The 22973-nt window shown below is 44.2% G+C and overlaps 1 protein-coding gene across 4 annotated transcripts in view; it reads right to left on the bottom strand.

Annotated features, from left to right (window-relative positions):
* SV2B (synaptic vesicle glycoprotein 2B) overlaps positions 1-22973 on the bottom strand; it is a 180951-nt gene that overhangs the window by 55480 nt on the left and 102498 nt on the right. For all 4 annotated transcript variants that reach the window (XM_059371624.1, XM_059371625.1, XM_059371623.1 and 1 more), the window contains exon 2: positions 13567-14408. In XM_059371624.1, the coding sequence (XP_059227607.1) occupies positions 13567-14107 (541 nt within the window). In that variant the 5' untranslated portion in view covers positions 14108-14408. The remainder of the gene's footprint in view (positions 1-13566; positions 14409-22973) is intronic.

Here is a 22973-nt window from a genome sequence, read left to right as displayed (position 1 = left end):
CTCACAGAGTGAAGATTTCTTGAACAGATCTTGGTGATTCAATATGGAGGCAGGTCTATATGGGAATGAGGAGGACCCTGCAGAGAGTGCCTGAATGTCTCTTAAATCCCCAGTGCTTGCCTATATGGTCTTCCTGCATCCTTTGCTTTAAATAAAGGCCTTATGTGACTATACTTAGTGGAGACTTGTGAATCCTCTCAAATATCTAAAATGATTAAATCTTTTCACTGCCTGACTCAAGGATTGCAAAATCAGAAGCCTCCAGGGGCCAGGTCAGGAAGTGAGGATAGTCAGCCAGGCACACCTAGTAAGGAAAACATGCCCATCTAAAGGGAGCAGCCATATCCAATGTTAGCCAACTGCTGTGTTATGTAATATGGATGCTGTTTTAAGGATTTTAAAAAGCAGAAAAATCTGGAGAAAAATCTGGATTTCTAAATAAAATTCTTTGCTTTATAAAACACTTTAGCAGCACAAAGGAATGATATCCAAGATCTATAAACAACTTCTTAAACTCAACACCCAAAAAACATAATCAAGTCAAAAAATGGGCAGAAAACATGAACAGACACTTCTCCAATGAAGACATACAAATAGCTAACAGACACATGAAAAAAAATGTTCATCTTTATTAGAGGAGATTCAAGTCAAAACCACATTGAGATACCACCTTACACCAGTTAGAAAGGACAAAATTAACAAGACAGCAAACAACATGTGTTGGAGGCAATGTGGAGAAAGGGGAACCCTCTTACACTGCTGGTGGGAATGCAAATTTGGCGCAGCCACTTTCGAAAACAGTGTGGAGATTCCTTAAGAAATTGAAAATAGAGCTTCCCTATGACCCTGCAATTGCACTACTGGGTATTTGCCCCAAAGATACAGATGTAGTGAAAAGAAGACCCTCTGTACCCCAATGTTCATAGCAGCAATGTCCACAATAGCCAAACTGTGGAAAGAGCCCAGAAGCCCTTCAACAGATGAATGGATAAAGAAGATATGGTCCATATATATAATGGAATATTACTCAGCCATCAGAAAGGACGAATATCTAACTTTTGTATCAACATGGATGGGACTAGAGGAGATTATGCTGAGTGAAATAAGTTAAATAGAGAAAGTCAGTTATCATACAGTTTCACTTACTTGTGGAGCATAAGGAATAACACGGAGGACATTAGAAGGAGGAAAGGAAAAGTGAATTGGGGGAAATCGGAGGGGGAGACGAACCACGAGAGACTGTGGACTCCGAGAAACAAACTGAGGGTTTTGGAAGGGAGGGGAGTGGGGGGTGGGTGAGTCTGGTGGTGGGTATTAAGAAGAGCATATATTGCAGGGAGCACTGGGTGTTAACCGTGACCCTGAATCTTGGAAAACTACCTCAAAAACTAATGATGTACTGCATGGTGACTAACATAACACAATAAAAAAAGAAAGAAAGAAAAAAAAGCACTTTAGCGGCAAAGCAATTATTTTCCTCCAGTGTTTGAGAAGCCTGTATGGCAAGAGAGCTATACAGGTTTTAGTAGAACGTTAGGAATGTGAATATTTATATTTTCATTAAAATAAAATGTTTCTCGTGGTTCAGATCTCTTCATTTTTCTATTCCTATGGCAACTTGCCTTAATTTGGCATTTGCCTTTTTATTGGGTATCAATTACCCCCTGGATAGTACTACTCAATGCTCTGGGTTTTGTTGTTGTTGTTGTTGTTGTTGTTGTTTAAGATTTTATTTATTTATTTGACAAAGAGACAGAGAGCACAAGTAGGCAGAGAGAGGCAGGCAGAGGGAGAGGGAGAAGCAGACTCCACTGAGCAGGGAGCCCGATGCAAAACTCATCATGACCTGAGCCGAAGGCAGCGGCTTACCCGACTAAGCCACCCAGGCGCCCCAAAGCTCTTTCTCACTGTGGAGTTTCACACTGTTTTTTTTTGTTGTTGTTGTTGTTCCACTTCCTATGTTCTTTATTCATATCTTCACATGGGTGACCTCTTCTCATACTCCAGCCCCAGGCTCCGAGAGGCCTTCCCTGATCACCCATTCATAGTGATTCTCCTTTCAAAGGTGGAATCAGGCCAGTAAGAAGGCCATGGACTACATTCCAAGGGAGCAATGCTGACAGCATGGGCCCGGGGTGGCAGGTAGCAGCGAGAGGGGTAAGAAGTGGCGGATTCTGGATGGGTTTAAAAGTGGAGTCAAGAGAATGGATGGTATTTCAAGCAGGGATGACCAGAACCTCCAAAGAAAGGTCGACAGAGAAGAAATCCCAGGACCGAGTACTGAAATGTTCCAGTGTTTAAGGGCCAGAAAGATGAAGAGAAGCCAATAGCAGAGACTTGGAAGGACCAGTGGGGGAAGAGGGGCAGACAGCAAAAAAACTAGAAGGGGTCCTCAAGGCTGAACATCAGTAGGACTGGAGAACTCCACAGAGTGAGCTGGAGACAGAAGAAGGGGCCTTTGGGTATTAAAATATGCTAGAGAAATTGCTCCCCTACGTACATACTCAACCTTAGGGAGTCGATCATAGTTAATTTAAGATGGCCATCTTCATCCGATTCCTCTCGCCAGTGGTTTATTCAGGGAAAGAGATAAGACATATGGGGATATTTGTCAGAGCCTTCTGGGCAATATTTTTGTGCCTAATAAAAGCAGAAAAAGCACTTTTTTGCCACCGTCTCTTACTTTCTGTTTGCCAAGCCAGCATGGGAGGAGGGGGCGCTTCAAGCTTCAGGGATCGCCTTGTGACCATGAGGGAAAGGGAAGGAGAATGACAAGAGATGCCGGGCCTTATGCGCGGACATTAGTGAACCACGGACCCACGCCTAGGTCCACCCAGTCTGGGAATTCTTGATACGTAAATAAACATCTCTACGATTCAAAGCCATTGCTGTCAGCAACTGAATGCATCCAAGATACATACTGCCTCCTAACAAAAAAAGATCATAAATAAAAGATCATCTGATTGATTTACACAGTCTTCCTTAAGAGCGAAAGACAAGACAACCTGGTATAAAGCAAAGAGCTCTGTGCCAGATGTCAGGGGACCCAGGCCCCACTCTCTGCGTGTCTGACCTTGACCAACTCACCCGCTCTTGGGGCTCAGTTTCCTCTGGTTAGAGACGAGTATTCCTTTGTCCTTTCACTTCTAATATTAGAGGACTCCATGGTGTTATCATTAATGGCTTATGCCTTATAATCTGTCATCATATCTCCTTTCAAGGATGACCCTTCCTTTTCTGGGACTTCCCTTTCTGGATTGGTGAGGCAGAGGGGCCAAGAGGATAAAACTTCTCTGGGTCATCTCCTGCCTATCCCCAGCAGACTCTGAGTCCGCAAAAACGCCAGCAGTGAAACAGAACATGCTCACTCAGCACATTCGCGCAGCCCCAGCTACCCCCATGGAGTAGAAAGTGTCCACGTTCCGTCCGTTCAGTGGACCCCATGGGGCATGTCAGACGTGATTACAAGCCCAGGACCACCCACCTGACGCTCCCTTCCCTCATCCCTGCCGGGCTACTATTTGAGACTTTTTCTGGAAACTGAAACAATGCTCCGCAAAATGAAAGCCAGCTCATCTGGGCTTGTGCCGCCCATGATTTATAAATAAAGAGGGATTTTTACAACCACTGGCCTACAAAGGACCATTTTGACCCACTGAGCCACCCAGGAGCCCCTACAGAGGACCATTTTAGTTGAGCAGTTATGAACTCCATTTCGGACATGCTTCTTGGCAGTGCGGGTATGGGGGAGTTCTTTTCTCTGCTGCTCTGGTCTCTACAGGGTGAAGGATCGTTCCCTGGGAGCCTTTCCATGACCTAATACAGGAGGGCAGCATGGCTCCTCACTCTCTGGACAGTCTACTTGGGTTGATGGCCTATGCCTCAGGGGCTGCTGTGAATCCCCAAAAAGTCTGCACCTGCCTTTCTGGTGCAGCTGGTTGGGACATGGACTACATCCTGCTCTCACCTACAGAGAGGGGCTATGTACCCCACTCCAGCACTCCCATGGGGACCCCATGCTTGCATTGTACTGGAATGATGTATTTCATTTAAAAGGATTTTTTAAGGTTAACGGCACCTAGAATCAACTTCCAAGGATGGGACAGCAAAGGAATGGAGAAGCAATAGACTTTGAAGTCAGACCTAATCATTGGTTTCAAGTTCTGGATAGGATTTGAGTGGTTAGTAGTAATGGTAGTATTACTAACTACTTATGACAAGTTACTTCAATCTCTTGGAGCCTAACTTTTCCCAACTATAAAATGCTGAAAGCAATGCTTTCCTTGCAGGTTCCTCTAAGGATGAGAAATGTCATACAGAAAAGGCCTAGTCCAGAATGGTTGCAAGGGAAGTTATATTATCAGATTATAGCCCTTGGTGGGAGCAATTATGATTGGCTTTCAGATGAGAAGAAAGGTCACAGAGGTTGTACCAGGCACTGGGAAATAACTGAATTTTTAGCACCGGTTCTCCTTTGGCTCTGGATACACCTGTGCAAGAGAAAATAACTGCCCAGCCTCATCACTGGAGAGTAACCCCCGGTGAAGATGAGTGGCAGTGACTGACAAACAAGACAGGAAAATGGCTTTAGGAACTGAACAGCCCAGCAGGAGGCATCTCCAACCTCATTTTGCTCATCATGTAAATGGGGGATTATTGCACTGGCCATCTCATGGGGTCATTTAAAATTCAGAGTATCCATGAACACCACTAAAGATTTGTAAAGCACAATGGGGTGCCTGGGTGGCTCAGTGGGTTAAAGCCTCTGCCTTCAGCTCAGGTCATGATCTCAGGGTCCTGGGATCAAGCTCCACATTGGGCTCTCTGCTCTACGGGGAGCCTGCTTCCTTCTCTCTCTCTGCCTGCCTCTCTGCCTACTTGTGATCTCTGTCTGTCAAATAAATAAATAAAAATATATAAAATAATAAATAAATAAAAATAAAAATCTTTAAAAAAAAATCTGTAAAGCACTGTGCAACAGGAAACGTGATTTTCGGGTGCAACCCCGTTTTCTCGTGCTGACCGAGGTGCAGGAGATCATCCCAGCTCTCATCACAAACACAAGAAGGAAGCCTTTCAGGGACAGTTTCTACTGAGAACCATAAGCAAAAACCCTTATCTCTCAGCAGCTCCCACTACGTCTGAGAGTCTGTAAAATGCTTAGTTCTGGAACCTGGCTGCACCCGGAATCACCAGGAAGCTGTTAGCAAATGCCTGCGCCCACACCCCACCCACAGAGATTCTGACCGAATTATTCTCGAGCAGGGCCTGTGTAATAGCTCCGCAGGTGACCTCAGGGGCAGCCGGGGCTGAGCATGCTTGTCTAGAAGTGGTTCTCGGCTGGAGCCCATTCCCTCCCTCCCACCCACCCCACTGCACCCCTCCCTGGGGGACCCTTGGCCACATCTGGATATACTTTCGGTTGTCGTAAGTGGGAGCTGGGTGCTTTGGGCATCTGACGGGGTCAAGGCCCGGGATCCTGCTAACAGCCTTGAATGCCCAGGGCAGGGCTCCAGAGCAAAGAATTATCTAGCCCCTAAATGGCAATTGTGTGTACTGTTGAGAGGGACCACCCAGAGGACTGGTTTAAAACAGACAGTTGCTGGGGCACCTGGGTGGCTCAGTTGGCTAAGCATCTGCCTTTGGATCAGGTCATGATCCCAGGGTCCTTGATTGAGTCCCACATCGGGCTTCCCGCTGAGCAGGGAGTCTGCTTCTCCCTTCGACCCTCCCCCTTATGCTCTCTCTCTCTCTTTCTCTCAAATAAATAAATAAATAAGTCTCTCAAAAAAAAAAAAAAAAAAACACAGTCTCTGACTGTACCGCACAATATGGCTTAGCAATATTTCTGGTCCCTCCTTCTCCCTGCTTTCCAAAACCTTCTCACTCCCCCATCAGGAGATAGGATCTATTTCCCCTCCCTCTTGAAATGAAGAAGGTCTTTATGACGGCCTCAACAAATAGAATGCAGAGGAAGTAACACTGCCTACCTTCTCAGACTTTGTCACAAAAAACCAATGTGGATACACACACACACACATACAGACACACAAATGTATGTCTGTATGTGTGTGTGCATGTATGTGTGTATGTGTGTGTGTGTGTGTGTGTGTGGGGCTACATATCTCACATCTTCTTTATCCAGTCATCAATTAGTGGACAATTGGGCTGCTTCCATAATTTGGCTATTGCAGATAATGCTGATATATAAACATGGGGGCATATGTATCCCTTTGACTCAGCGATAGACACACACAGGAATATTACTCAGTCATAAAAAGGATGAAATCTTGTCATTTGCAATGACATGGATGGATCTGGAGAGTATTAAACTAAGTGAAGTGAGTCAGTCAGAGAAAGACAAATAACCACATGATTTCACTCATATGTGGAATTTAAGAAAAAAAAATGAGGAAAGGGAAAAAAAGAGAAGACAGAGGCAAACCAAGAATCAGACTCTTAACTATAGAGCACACACCCACGGTGACCAGAATGGAGGCGGGTAGGAGGATGGCTGAAATCGGGGTCGAGCATGAAGGAGAGCACTTGTCTTGATGAGCACCGGGGGTCACATGCAAGTGTTGAATCACCATATCACACACCTGAAACTCAACTACACTGTATGTTAAATGACGAGAATTTAAATAAAAAACTTAAATGTATGGCTTTTGCTTGTCTCTCTCTCTCAGAATAGGCACCTTGGCCACCCTGAGCCAACAAGGATGAAATCTAGCTGTCTTAAAAGCTACTATGTTGGGGCGCCTGCGTGGCTCAGTGGGTTAAAGCCTCTGCCTTCGGCTCAGGTCATGATCCCAGGGTCCTGGGATCGAGCCCCGCATCGGGCTCTCTGCTCAGCAGGGAACCTGCTTCCTCCTCTCTCTCTCTCTGCCTGCCTCTCAGCCTACTTGTAATCTCTGCCTGTCAAATAAATAAAATCTTAAAAAAAAAAAAAAAAAGCTACTATGTTGGTGTAGAGAGACCATAGAACACAAACAGCCCCCAGCTGGCACCAGCCACGCCTTCAGATGATTCCAGCTCCACCTTCTGGTTGCCCCTGGTAATGACAAGTAGAGCAGAGGCCAGATGTCTGCCCAGACGGCGGGTTCATTAGCAAAGAAAATCATGTGAAGGTTTTGTTTCTACAAGGAAGAAAGGTTCTACAAGGTTTGTTTGTTTGTTTGTTTGTTTGTTTGATGTGCAGCAATATACAGCCAGAACAAAGCCCATGACGATTCTGTGAAAGATCCATACTAGGCAAGGTCCAATCCTTGATTGGACCCCTGATATCAAAGGCTTTATATACTTTTACAGGGATTGGGCTACTCACATACTGAGCCCATGCCCAACCCTGCAACTTCCTCTCCATCTGTAATAAGTATGTCCGTTTACTTGGGAATTTCCCCCATTCACTCCTGTTGTAATTTCCATGGGACTCTCTTTCTTTTAGTCAGCAGGAAGCTGGGAAGGGTCCACCGTAAATCCACCAGCTTAAGGAGTATTTTTGCAATTGTACAGAAACACTGGCGTCAGTGGACCCAATGCAGGCAAAGGAGGATGCCATTGGTTTGCCCTACGTGTCACCAGTACTAAATGCAAGCGGGTGCATTTAGATGCCAACAAGCGGGTGTCCTTTGAAAACACCAAACACAATCCTGAACTACCTACATTTAATGTCATTCCTTTGAATGATTTTTCACATATAACTGGAAAATACCTCCATGTGAGCTGAAAGGGCATTAAAAAGAAATGTGAATTCATTCGTCAATCACGTAAGAGCATGGAATCTCAAAGAAAGACTTCAGAGCAGCCTGATCTCAGGCTCCAGTCTTTACACGGTCTTTGTTTTCTTCATATTTGGGCCAGAGGGATAATATTGGATGTGGCATTTCAAGTTCCCCTGTGCTGTTTTATATTTCATATCTCTTGCATGAGCTCCAGTTCTGCCTTTAGAATAAAACTCATTGATCTGTGTCAACTACCCTTGCATTAAAAAAAAAAGCAGAGCACTGGGTGTTACACGCAACTAATGAACCATTGAACACTACACCAAAAACTAAGGATGTACTCTATGTTGGCTAATTGAATTTAAATCTTTAAAAAAAAGCAGAATGTAAAACTGCAAAAAAATAAATTTAATTATATACATGGTACAGTTGGACATTAAGTATTGCATATCTGCCCCCTCCCTAATTTTTAACTTTTTTAAGTGGACGTCAAAAAAATAAAAGCATTTCGCTCTGTCCCACGGCGTGTGGACAGGCCTTGATAGACTCATCTATCCTCAAAATGTTCTGAACCACATTCTGAAAACAAGGAGTTACTGAAAGCCCTGGCCTTGCATTGATCTTCTTTGATATACTGTTCGTAAGGAAGATGTGGTTTTGAAAACAAAGTAGTTTTATTCCATAAAAAATATTCCTTAAGCCCAAAAAGTAGTATGCAGAGTTTTCCTTCTTGTTTGATAGTAAGCTACCAAGTTACCCTTCACATAATAATGCTAATAAGTCAGCACACATATATAAAAGAACAAAATTCACTCAGTACTATGACTCGCGGGCTTTGTGTGGCCATTGAGCAGAGGGATCCCAGGCACGTGATAATATTCAGTAGTTCTAAAAATAATAACGAAGGAAGATTTTCTTTTTTTTAAAAAAGATATTATTTATTTATTTGACAGAGATCACAAGTAGGCGGAGAGACAGCAGAGAGAGAGAGAGACAGGGAAAAGGAAGCAGGCTCCCCGCCGAGCAGAGAGCCCAATGTAGGGCTCAATCCCAGGACCCTGAGATCATGACCTGAGTCGAAGGCAGAGGCTTTAACCCACTGAGCCACTCACATGCCCCAAGGAATATTTTCATTAACAAATTAATGCATTCTCCTCGTGTTGAAGGAAAATGACCACTTGATACCAAACAGAGCAGAGCCTTCAATGCTAACAACATTTTCACAGACTTTTTCTTCCCCAAGTGAGACAGTTCTAGATGAGCGACCCACTAAAACGCAGCACTTGAAGGAGCTCAACTCTCATCTTTCTAAAAGCTCAGGAGAGAGTCAAGAAGAGAATGAGAAGACAAGTCACAGGTTGGGAGAAAATTTTTGCAAAAGACACATCTCGATAAGGGACTGTTATCTGAAACGTGCAAAGAACCCTTAAAACTCAACAAGAAGGAAATGACCTAATTTCAAAAATGGGCCAGTCACCTTAACAGACACTCACAGAAGAAGATACATACTTGGTAAACAAGTGTGTGAAAAGATGTTCCACATGGTGTGTCCTCAGGAAAGTCAAATTGAAACAACAAGGAGACACATCTACAAGAATGGCCAGAAAACAGAACACCAACAGTGCCCAATGCTAGCTAGAGCGTGGAGCTACAGGAGGTCTCATTCACTGTTGGTGGGAATCAAAGTGGTAGAGCCACTTTGACAGACAGTTTGGCAGTTTCTTATAAAACCAGACGTATTCTCATCATATGATCCACCAATCGCATTTATCCAAAGGAGTTGAAAACCTTGGTCCACACAAAAATCTACATGCAGATGTTTATAGCAGTTTTATTCTAGTTGCCAAAGCTTGGAAGCAACCAAGACACCTTTCATAGGTGAATGGATAAAATAAGTCGATCCCAAAATTGCAGTACATCCTGACAGTGGGATCGTAATCAATACTAAAAAGACATGAGCTATCAATCCATGAAAGGACATGAGGCAAATTTAAATGCACATTACTAATTGAAAGAAACCACTGTGAAAAGGCTCCATCCTGTATTATCTGACTATAGAATATTCTGGAAAAGGCACCACCTTACGGAGACAATTTAAAAAAAAAAAATCAGTGGTTTCCAGGGATTGGAGTTGGGAAAGGGCTGAATGGGTAGAGAACAGAGGAATTTTTAGGGCAATGAAACTACCTTGCATGATACTATAATAATGGACACATGTCATTGTGCATTCTTCCAAATGCATTGACTGCATAACACCAAGAGTGAGCCCTAAACTGAAAGTCAAATACAAGTTTTGGGTGATAAGGATATGTCCACATAGGTTAAACAATTATAACAAATGTATCACTCTGGTAGGGGGGCTATACTGGTCATGGGGGGAGACTAGGTATGTGTAGGGGCAGAGCCATGCAGGACATCTCTGTACCTTCCTCTCAATTGGGCTGTGAACCTAAAACTGCTCTCAAAAAATTAAGTCATAAACACACACTAGCATGCAGATGCGCACACACACACACACACACACACACACACACACACAGAGGGAAGGAAAAAGACAAAGAACTAGGCTAGCACAGAAGAGAGGAAGCCTTGTCACCAACCAATGTAAGGCAGCTTGACCTTAAAAGTCTGCAAAAAATAATTTGGCCTGAAAAAATATGCAATGTCATCAACTGAGAAGATCTAGCTGTGAATTTAGGTGGTTTATCATTACCAAGCCATCAGGTTAGTATAATAACAACCATATAATAAATGATAATAATAATAACAACAACAATGAAGATATCTTGAGCATCAATTATATGCAAGCCCTGTTTTAGGCAAGTTAAATGCATAGAACTCATTGAATCCTCTCAATACTCTATAAAGTAAATCCCGTTGTCATCTCCATTTTGCAGACAAGGAAACCAAGGCACAGAAAAACTAAACCACTTTTCTCAAATCACCCTCCTAAGAATTAGCAGAGCAAGGACCCAAACCCAAGGACTCAAACTCCAGGGTGCATGGAGCTCCATTACGTCACTGCAACTATAACGTCACAAATGCAGGGAAGGAGAATGTCAGGATACAAAATAGCAAGACCTAAGAGTTGTTTAGGCTTTGTGCAGTGCTGGCTGCTTTACCAGCTTTATCTCATTCAGTCCTCACAAAAAAAAAAGAAAAAAAAATGCTTTCCCTTTATTGTATCTATGGGAAACTCAGAGAATTTATGACTTGCCCAAGGTCACTAACTGATCAATGACATAGCCAGTGGCCAAAGCCTCGTGGCCAGACTCCAGCGCCCACAGCATCATTTCTCACACCATGCCACCTCTCTGTTGGAAGTAACCTATGGTCCTCTAAACAATCTACACAGTGCTTGATGACATGGAATGAAGTCCTGCCCCATGGCACAACCTCTTTTCCAAAGACCTTGTAGGGGAGAAAGGCAGGATGGTGGAGTAGGATGAGGGAAGATTTGAAATCAGACAAACCTGGTTTGAAATCCCAGCTCTAGCAATTACTGTGTGACCTAGAATATAGATCTCTGAGCCTATTTCCTGACATGTACAAATGGGGAGAAACTCCTCTAATCACTATGGTGACCCTGAAGGTCAAATGAAGCAGTGTGTGAAAATGCCGGCCCCTGGAGACCTTCCCATCATCTACAGCCCTGGATCCATTTCCTTGACCACACGGGGCGGGCGGGGGGGTGCGCCCATAATTGCATAGGAAGTCCGTCTCTGCTCAGGTAGCCTGCCTGCCCTCGGGCTGAGTCATAGAGTCTTCTTGGCAAGCCCCGAAAGAAAAATTGCACAAATACGAGCTCTCCAGATTAGAACCACATTCCCTCAACTCCCAGCATTTGCCCTGGGAGCCATTGGGAGCTCCAACCATACCACAGCTCTGTTAATGAGGCTGCCAAGCAGCGGGGTGGCAGCGAGACCAAGAGGGCATGAAATCGTTGCTGACATTGCCAACTTGGCCTAACAGGGACCCAGGGTGTCAGTTGAGAATACCACAAAGCAAATTAAGGGCTTGCAAATGTTTAGATCAACTGGGGACTGCATGGTTTGGTTTGGGGCTTGGGTTTGTTTTGTTTTTTGCCTTTACCAAAAAAAAAAAAAAAAAAAGGATTCAAACTTAAAAGCACACAGCAGAATTTTTAAATAAAAATACAATTTAAAAAAAGCAACTAGGGGCACCTGGGTGGCTCAGTGGGTTAAAGCCTCTGCCTTCGGCTCAGGTCACGATCCCAGGATCCTGGGATCGAGCCCCGCATCGGGCTCTCTGCTCAGCGGGGAGCCTGCTTCCTCCTCTCTCTCTGCCTGCCTCTCTGCCTACTTTGATCTCTATCAAATAAGTAAATAAAATCTTTAAAAAAAAAAAAAAAGCAACTAAAATTCTAATGGTGTTTAAAAACTCCGGGTGATAGCTTTGCTCCTTAAGTCATTCCTACTATTTGTACATACTCAATCTCTTTCAGTTCCCTACTGGTCATATATGACACAGTTTAATCATTTTAAATGGCCCCTTAGTTACACATAAGTGGATTAAACAAATTTTTAAAAGCTTCCAGGAATAACTCTCTATTGTGGGTGTTTTCTTTATTTCATATTCCAATCTTATCCAGAGTAGCTTTAGACTCCAGGCTGAGCTCAGAGCCTAAAGATCTCACAACCCTGGGATCGGGACCCTGAGATCAGGACCGGAGCAGTAACCAAGAGTTGGATGCTTCTGATTATACCACCAGGCACCCCTGCCAATCCTTGCTTTAATGTGAGTCCTGGGGAAGAGAGCCCTACAAGGTATTTTGTAGCACTTATCTCTATAGTAATTAAAGGACTCTCTGTGTCTGCTAATGCCTACTTGTCCTGCTATGTGTGAGTCCCTTGAGAGGTCAGGACTATGTCTATCTGATTCAATATTTTCTCCCTGAGGACAGAGCACAGAGACTGACACACAGTATACACATAATAAATAATTGTTGTATAAATGAAGTAAGTTGCTAGAAAGGTTTTGAATTCTTAAGGATTCTTAAGAACATGACTCATAGTAAGTTCTCAATAATTGTATGTTTGCTAAGTAATCAACTGCATGGACTCTACATCTAGAGAATGGGTTTGTTTCCAAGGCATTAAATGACCAAGACAAATCCTTGTTTGTATTATGGTAAATCTCTTCTACACCATATCATTGGTGTCCATCTTCCCTCTAACTTCACAAAATCCTCTTTGTCTCAGGCCCTAATATCTGAGGCTTGGCTCTCATGGTGCCAGTCTCATTACTGATTTGCAGGGCTGGTCCTCCATCCTGTGGAATCCATCTGTGCTTTACAGCGTGGCTCCCAATGGCCAGCAGGGGATCTGGGGGTAACCTCAACCTAGAGTGCATCCCCAAGGTACGTAGGCAGTCTGCCCACTAACACTTGCATACAAGAGAAACTGGGGACAGATGCCACCAGATTCTCTAGAGAGAGCTGGGAGGAAGAGGCCTTCTGGCCTACCACTCACAAAATGTATTAGTCATTTGGATATGGAAGGTGGTTTAATATGAAGGTGAGAGAAGTTTCACCCTCAAAAAGGCAGTAAGGCTTGGAAAAAGGACTAAGAACTTTAGAGTTAGAGAGACTTGAGCAAGGATGCAAATTCTTACACTTATTCCCTGGGTAAACTTGAGCCAATTAATTTTCTCTGAGATAAAAATGCCTTCAAGACAAATGGAGGTAAAGTGAGAGCTTTGCAAGGGCATCGTGGCAGACTGCAGGTGCCCAATAGTGACAGGTGCTATACAAATTTTACTGCTCTTTCCCCTTCATAATTTAACGCCACAAAGAGAATGATCTTTGGAAATTTCTACTTACCAAGCATTCCTTTTTTGGAACTGGACAGACACATGTCCTTCTCTGCACTGGGCAGGGCAAAACTCACCACGAACACCTCCACTCCATCAGCCATCAGGGCCAAACCCAAGACGAAAAAAAGGATCCACTGGAAACGCCCATGGCCGCACTCATCAATGATGTTCTCGTACTGGTGGGCCAACTGCTCCTCATCCTCCATCCTCTCCGCCATCAGGTCAGCCTGGCCCCTAAGGCCATCTGCCCTGGAGGGCGCCATCTTGGCTTGCTTGGCCTTGACATCATCTGGGTGAGGGATGCCCTGGTACTCGCCCTCATAGATCTCATCGTCCTCATCATGGCCCTCTGTAACATCACTCTGTGCGTCCTCCTCTGGGTTGGACTCGTTGCCACGGTAATAGCCGTCACCGGCGGCATAGCCCTCATAGTTGTCCTGATACTTGTAGTCATCCATCCCTTGGGTCCGGGACTGCCGGCTCGCCTCTCGAGCTATATCTCTTGCACCGTGGTAGAGGTTTGGATTATTTCGATAACCATCATCCATTCTATGTACAGAGGCGTTAAAGGTAGAATCTGTCTGTGTGACTTCTTGGGTGATTCTCCTCCTTGGTTCCCAAACAGATCAGACTGACGCAAAGACAATGTAAGTAACTTTTCACATTCAATATATATGGCAAGTCTTTGGAAAGTTCCAAATTCTGGTCTGGTCTCCTTCAGTGACCCAGCAGAATTTTGTGGGGAGATGTTGATTAGAAATGGGGCCAGCTGTTTTCCTTGACAAGGAGCCCACAGGACTTGGCAGCTTGCTAGCAGGACTGATTTGTTCTGCTATTGAAGGCTATGCCCTGGGAGTACAGAAAAGGGAGAGAGGAGTGTCACAAAATACGGAAAGTCTGAAAATACCCTCAGAAGGAAACAAATACGTTTACAAAGGCCAGCGCGAGGTGGAGGAAATTTTGATCAGACATTTGGATTCATATCAAATGAATAAGGACTGAATCAGTGAGACAAAGGAGAAGAGGAGAAACAACAGTGGCCAGAGAGGCCCTCGGAGGTGCTGAGTAACCTAGGAAAGGGGTCAACTCGTACAAAAGAAGGAAACAGAAAGTGGCCAAGGGATTCTCAAGACAAGACGATTTTGTGTTATGGGATTTTCTTTTAGAATTTATCAAGCCGGTGGCAATAGGGCATGTGTATTACAGCTCAGCTTCTGTTAGAAAAATGCCAGCTTTTCTGACTTTGTTATGAGGTGGCTGTGCGATTTTATATCTAGAATGCGGTGGCAAACCTCCAGGACCATTTCTCCAAAGGCCCAGCTCACTTTGAGACTCAGCACTTTGGTTCAAGGGCCCCTCTGATCTTGTCCTTGGCTGAGCTAAGGAGGAAAAGCTGTTGAAAACCCAGAGCTGGAGAGCTCGATGCTGCTACATCAGGGCTGTGTGACCGTGCTTACTTCTCTCTGAGGCTCTGCTTTCTCATCTGTAAAATGGAGATAACAATAGTAATTGACTGTTCATAAAATAGATTGTTCATAAAATACTTGCAACAGCATCAGACCTGCGTGGGAAATATTATTTTAGCCCTGACATAGTAGTTGCTCTTGTATTTTCCAAGTTCCAACTGTAGAAACCAGGACCCAGTATTATCAGAGCCAAGGCGAATCCCTGAGACCACCTGCTGATTCTCATGCCCAGCGACTGGCACCCTTTGTCCCAATCCTTTGAATCTCAGTTCTCACAAGGTTTGGAGCCACCACTACATGGAGCCTACTGTGGGCCAGAAACTGTGCTCAATGTGTCATGTCCCTTCTCCATAATCGTCACAACGATCAGAACAAGAAGAAGAAGAAGCAAGTATTTGTACTTTCATTTTACGGATAAAGAAACCGTAGCTCAGCTGGAGTTAGGTCAAGATCAAACTGCGAGGACTCAACACCAGACCCACTGATTCCCAAAGTCCATTCTTTCCATGGTCCCTGTGCTTCCCAAATGCTGTTCAGAGGGACTGTCACATTAGATCACCTAGAGAGCTTTAGAATGCAGATTCCCAGAGCATGCAGAGGGGCTGGTTCAGCTCCAGGGTCTGAGTTTTCACTTAGCTTCCCAGGAGGGACACAAAGACCCAGCTGCTCTCTGTGCGGCCCTCAGGGGTAGAAGTAAGGTCCCTCCCAGACACCTGACCCCACTTCAGCTCTCCCTGGCTGCTGGACCCCTTCACAGCTGGCTGCCCCAGCTCAACTCACCTGCTGTTGTGTATATGTGCCTTCAACCTTCATAGGCCTCCCTGTCCCATCTGAAATCCACACGAAGATGCCACCCCACAACAGATGGGACCCACTCATCCCCATGCCTCATGACTACCTGCCTGGCTCTCCTCACCTTCAGCCCTGGACAGACTCTAGCTCTGGAACTCATGTGACACAAAAAACCCCACATTTTTTCTGGGTGGCACTTCTCAAAGGTAGGGTAGGCCAGGACCACAGGGGTTTGAGGGACTTATTGGAAATGCAAATCCCAGGACCCCTCCTCCAAAGACTTAGAACTTGCAGAATGGTGGGTGGGACCTTGAAACCTACATTTTCCACAAACATCCCAAGGACTCCAATGGACAGCTTTCCCAGGAACAGTGTCTTAAGAGCCAGCAAGAAAGATTTACTAAGGACTGATTCTCACTTTATCTTTTCAGATTTTTTACCATCCCCACTAAATAAAACTGTATGGGACCATGCTGGCCTGAACCATGTCAGATTAATATTCTAAATCTGTTTTCATTATATCCATTTAGGAATCACAGGAGGAATATAAATCACATGTAAACAGCATGAGAGTTTTACAGAGTGCTATAAAAAACAAAACAAAACAAAACAAAAACAGAAAGAATGCCAACTGCCTGAGATCTGGTGTGTTATTTCCATCCTGGGGGCTCTGCAAAGAATGTCGTGAACCAGAAATGATAGATTTGCAATTCTAAAAGTATATGAGGAAAATGTCATAAGGGGCAGAGGTCCTGGGACTGACTCTGTGGAAAGAAAGAGATCTCTGTCGAAGCTAATTCTACTCATCTGATCCAGTGAAATGAGCTTCTGCAGATGGCGAGGGCAGTCGAGTAACGAGGAGTCACCGTTGGGTGTTGTGGGGTTGTTTTCTCTTCCACTGAGAAATGCCAAGTTATTTTTCCAGCAAAGCATTTTCCAGAGAATACAACCATTAATCACTTTCAATGTGAATCCCCAAGAAGGTATATTGAAGCACTAACCCCCCAGTATCTCAGAAGCACCATCTACAAACCAATGCCTGAGGCTACCCAAAGCTAGACGAGAAGTGTCCCTTATTGCCCTCCAAAGGAACCAACCCTGACTGCGGATTTCTAGCCTTCATAACAGTAAGATGGTGGATTTCTTTGTTTAAGACACCCACACTGTTGTACTTGGTTAAGGCAGCCCCAGGAAATGAACTAACTCAACAACATTAACAAGCCAAGTGTTTATCCTCTAGCCAGCAATAAGAGAATAAGCATGAGAGCAACTATTGACTGAAAAGCAATAACCGTGTATCCTCACAGCCAATCATGAAGCAAAACCATTCTCTCCATTTTATGGATGCAGAAAACTGAGGGTTAGGGAGGATCAAAGAAGGTATCCAAGTTAACACAGAAAACCAACCATCAGGGATTGGATCTGAAGCATGTTCACGGAGAACCTTAGGGAGGGGGTACAAACATCCCAAGGACTCCAATGAAGTCCAAATAGACTCCAAATAGACAAGTTAAGGTCACACGCCCCGTTCCCTGCAGAGCCAAGAGTGGCATCAAGTCTCTGACCCTCAGGTTAGGCTTTGTGTGCCCATCCTGCATAAACGTCCCCCAGGATCTCTGGTGTTTCAGGCCATGTGATAGATACGACATGACCTGAGCCCCATTCTCAAGACATCCATTCCTCATGGAAGAGTCATGCATGCAGTAATAAAAATGACAATCTTAATTATTAATAATAGTATCTTGCATTTATTAATAATGGTATCTTTTATTTATTGAATACTTGCCTTGTGGCTTTGTCCCAGGTACTAGGCTAAGAGGTATCACATGTATCCTGTTTTTTTATTCAACCCTATGAGGCAAGGGCTATTATTAAGAACTCATTTCACAGTAAACAAGACTGATGCTGAAGACATCACAATTGTAGGCTCTCCCAGGAGTTCAGAAGAGGGACGGGTCTTTATGGAATGTGCTGGAACAGCATCCTAGAGGCTGGGGCCTGTCAAGGGCAGAAAAAGGCTCAGAGAAGCCAGAAGGAGAGGAGGCCACTGTGCACTGGAGACCAAGGATCAGCAAAGTCATGGAGAGAACATGACTTACCTTGTTTGGGCAGCAGTGAAACACCTGCCTACAGCAGCCGAACCAAGAAGGGAGACTTAGAGGCGATAGAATGGGGTCGTGAAGAGCAGTCGGTCTGGATGCCCTTCTCAAGGACTGGGAATCTTCCTCTGAGCAAAAGGAGCCATGACAGTTGTTGAAGTGAGCAGAGCAGCCTGTCCCACCGAGCAGGGATCTAGAAAGATCTCCCTGGTGGGAATAGGTGACCTGGTTTTTAAGAGAAAACCTAGGAACAATGAAACTAGGTAGAAATTTCATGGTGGGGAGGGTAAACATCCAGAGGCGAGATGAGGCCAGGACAAAGGTAGTGGCCATGGGACTGGAGGAGAAGGACAGACACGAGGAGACTCCCGCAGGAGAACAGATGGTGCACGTCCTCTCAGCAGACAAGAGAAGGTGAGGTGATTAGGACAGTGGTGATGCTTGGAGGGCAAACTCTAGACTGGAAATCTTTCCGGAATCCTCCAGGTGCTGTATAACCAAAATGAAAATCTGTTTCCAGACTTCTTTCAGATTGCCTTTTTGGGTGGGGTGGTGGGACACAGAGTAGAGGGGCCCAAGAGCACAAACTCGTGCATCAGGGGGCCCCAGTTCAAGTCTTGACTCTGCCACACCCTATGGCCTGAGCACACAAGCTCTTCATTTCGGGCCTCAATTTCCTTATCTGTAAAGCAGTTGTAATAAAAGCACTCATGTGAGGTACTCCGTGAAGAACGCTTAGCAGGGGGCCGGGCACAGATGTGACGGATGTAAATTTGATTTGATTATCTTTGTTGTTGCTGTCATCGTGATCGTTATCTGACAGAGCGTTGACAATTAACGTGTAGCCAGCATCTCGACGTGAGCCCAGCCCAGCTTGAGATGTGGGGGTCCATCTGGGCCGCGCCGGGGAACCAAGTACAGAGAAAAACGAACTGGCATTTCGTTCCTCATGAAAACCGCTCCCTCTCTGACGCATGCCAGCCCCAACCTCGTCAGCCTCTTCTCTTACCTCTCACGTTCCCCGAACCTCTGAGTCTGTGCTGTTCGACTCAGCATCCCTGTGTGGTACACCCTTGTGTGTAATTAAATATCACAGAGAACAAAGCTAAAAATACTATCAGAATAGAATGATGTAATGCTTCCCGAAATGGGTGCTCTAGAACGTTAGGGCCTTCATAAGCTCATTTCGGGAGGCGTAGGGGGAAGAGATAGCGTTCCAGGAGCAAAGAAGTTTGGGAAACATGGCATATCCCGTTCACTGTTCTCTTCTGGAGATTCAAACTGAACGCTCCTAGGTTCCAGTCTGTGAAAGACCTGAATAGATACTGACTTAACAATATAGTGGGCTGCACCCCGTACCTCATCTAGAGGTGCTGGGGATGAAGTACGGCTCAGCTCCTTCGGAAAGCAGCGTGGCAGTTTCTTAAAATGTTAGACACGTGCTTACAAAATACACCAGCCGGGGCACCTGGGTGGCTCAGTGGGTTAAGCTGCTGCCTTCGGCTTGGGTCATGATCTCAGGGTCCTGGGATCGAGCCCCGCATCGGGCTCCTTGCTCAGTGGGGAACCTGCTTCTCTCTCTGCCTCTGCCTGCCTCTCTGCCTGCTTATGCCCTCTCTCTGTCAAGTAACTAAATAAATAATTAAAAAAAAATACGCCAGCCATTCCATCTTAAGTATCTGCCTGAGAGAAATTAAAAAAAAAAAAAATTCCACCCAAAGATTAATAGAGGAAGGCTGATATTATAATTTATAACAGCCCCAAACTGGGAATAATACAAGTGTCCTTCACAAAATGTGGTATAGCCAGGCAATGGGATAATCACCAGCAAAAGGAAGGCACAAAGTACTGATACATAATTCATGCACGAGCCTCAAAAACAATACGCCAAGTCCGAGAAGCCAAATGCCAAAGGCCGCATATTATAGGACTCCTCTTACATGAAACGTCCAGAACAGGCAAATCCACAGAGACAGAAAGTCTCTGGGTGGGAGTGGGGATTGGCTGTAAGTAAACTTGAAATGTGGGTTGGGGGGAATGATAGGAATGTTTTAAAATTGGATTATTTTGTGACAGTTGGACAGCTTCATAAATTTGCTAAAAAAAAAAAAAAATCATTGATTCCTGCATTCATGAGTGGATTAACGTTACATACGTTATACCTCGGAAGAAAGCTGCTATTCTTTCCCCCACCAAAATAAATCTACTTCACTGGTTGAAATCAGTGTTTCCCATGGTCACAGCCTCTTTTTCCCTTGGAACTTGTGTAACATCCATGGAACCCAGGCTTTTCCAGTTAGGTAGTGATTTTATGCTTCGAGCCTAAGGTCTCTTCATCCTAGGATTTGTCTCATGTCTTGAGAGCCCACTTGGTGAGCGTCCCAGAGACTATTTGCATGTGGGGCTAAGAGTTTCCTATTGGAAGAGAGAACTGGAGAGTGCAACCTGGTCACAGCCCAGTGAATCACAACTGAAGGAAGGGAAAACTCGGATTTTTCACCAGATTCAGTCAAATCTTGGTGATGTATCAAGAGCCTGGAATGTAGCAACTTTAGCACAAGCAATAAGAGAAGATGGCCCCCTTAGCAAAGATACTAGTGTCCTCAGCACCCACCCCAGAAAGCTAGGCACTCTCGTTGGCCCCCTCAACAGCAGCTGTACCCTCGGTTACAACCGGCCTTGAAGGGAAAATCACCGCAGTGAATCAAGGCAGAAGAAAATGTCGGATAATCTGGACCAGAAGGACTAGTACACCAACACACGAACTAGACTTGTGTACCCCTGAAAGTATTTGGCAGGAGTTTAGGGAAAACTGAGGCACATAAAGGTATAACTTGAGTTATACCCTTGAGAAGCTTGTTAGACCCTTGGGAAGCTTGCTATAATTCTCTTTTACATGAATAAGGAAGTCGACAAACTCCAATGGGTACTAATGAGATGTCCAATGTGTCAGTTCACATTTGAGGCACCTCTTCCTCAAGTTTTCATACAAATTGTGTCGGTCATACCAAAAATGGGTACTAAGAGAGGGCAGGGGGGCTCAGTATAAAATACTGTAGGCTGTGGAAGAGAAAGATCACTGGACCACCGGAAGGAGGACATGAATTATAGTCCTATCTCTACCATCAAGTCCCTGGGGAACCTTGAATGAGTCACTTACTTTCTGAGGTTCCTAAAGGGAGGGGCTGTACTAGGTGACTTCTTTAGGTCATTTCCAGCATCTGTGACAATGCTTTGAACCATCAGAGTAATATTTAAAACACAATTGTTATTATTTTAATATCTAGGAATAGTATCTTTTTTAAATTAAAAGCATCATTTATGAACCAACAAGCCTTTTTTGGCAATTTGATGGCTCTTTATACTTAAACATTTAGAATTACTTCAAGAGGTCTCATGATATCGCTATTATCATATTTTATTCTAATTGTTTATGTGTCTCTCTGCCAAGAGGTTGTAAGCAATTCTAGGATAGATAATGCGCTGGGTTTTGTGGGGTTTTTTTTCCTAATGTATTTTTGCATCTCCAACACCAAACATGGGTGTTTAACTACAGAAGGTCTTTGGAAATGTTTGTTCATTAAAGGTATTTATTCTATGTCAGGCTGAAAGCAAGTCTAAAATGGCCCATGGGCCAGAGTGCCCTTACACTTTCTGTAAATAGACCAACTGATTTACCTTTGTTTAAAAAAAAAAAAAAGTCAGCCCAGCTGATGTCCTGAAGATGCCACCTTTCACGAGGACCTATTCACTCTTTGCTTCCCTAACTGGCCTTCGACAGCCATCAAGCTCCCAGCTGAGATGGTGTGGTGCAGGGGTTCTCAGGAAGGCTTGAGTTATTTCTCTTCAACTTCCTGACCATAACATATGTTTTAACTACCTGCAGTACTCCTTGAAACACATCACTTGATGATTCCAGGGTAGGTTACATCAACCCATGGACTGCAAATACCAAGACTTTTCTGGCTGGTATTGGGAGACAGTGTTCTCTGAGGCTCCCCAGAATCACTGTCTCTGTCCCACTTATAACTGCATATGCTCATTAGTATGACATGGGAAGTACACTGCCCTCCCTTCTTAGCTATTTCCACTGTGTAAAAACAGAAAGCTTGTTCCCAAGGTATGAGAAATAACTGATTATTAAACACAGACCAAAACACCTGATCTTTCAGTGAGAGGAAAACAACAAAGTATTTCAAAGGAATACTAAATCCTTGAAAGTACTAGGGATGTTCAGAATCGTTCTTCATTTTAAAATACAAAGGCAAGGGGCACCTGGGTGGTTCAGTGGGTTAAAGCCTCTGCCTTCGGCTCAGGTCATGATCTCAGGGTCCTGGGATTGAGCCCCGCATCGGGCTCTCTGCTCAGCAGGGAGCCTGCTTCCCCGCCCCCACCTGCCTTTTGGCCTACTTGTGATCTCTGTCTGTCAAAAAAATAAATAAAATCTTAAAAAAAAATAAAATAAAATACAAAGCAAGAGAATAACATATGAAGGTGTATGTTAATCAAAGCATTACTTAGAACATCAAACCTGAAAACATATATTAAAAAACAGGGAATAGGTAAATAAATGTTAGCATACTTACACAGTTAAATATTATGGTGTTATAAAAAATTGTGTTTTTTGAAGGACTTATTCAGAAAAAAAATGATCATACCATAAGAGTAGTTGAAATTGCCAAGCAAATCATATATTCATATCATTATACCAATAGTTTCCATAGTATTATTTATTGCAAATATGTATTTATAGTACACAGGTTGATTTGTCAAGGTGCTAATGTTTGTGTAGTACGCCCTGAAATGCTAATTTTCTCCCTCTTGGCTCTTCTCTGTGCTAAAGGCAGGTCAATGTTTCCCACGGCGTGGTTCTCAAATCACTTAGAGCAAAATCATTTCGTGCCAGTTAAATACAGCTTCCTGGGCTCCATCCCAAATCCTTTGAAACAAAAAGGGGACATAAATCTGTTTTATCAGCAAGTTCTCTGGGCAATTTTGTGCTAACTCGAGGTTAAGAAGATCTACCCTACGTTCTTCTTTCTATAGGAAACAGGTAA

Source organism: Mustela nigripes, chromosome 13 (assembly GCF_022355385.1).
Source record: "Mustela nigripes isolate SB6536 chromosome 13, MUSNIG.SB6536, whole genome shotgun sequence".
In the NCBI taxonomy this organism is placed as follows: domain Eukaryota; kingdom Metazoa; phylum Chordata; class Mammalia; order Carnivora; family Mustelidae; genus Mustela; species Mustela nigripes.
The sequence above is the reverse complement of the archived record's forward strand: the minus strand, read 5'-3'. Positions and strand labels throughout refer to the sequence as shown.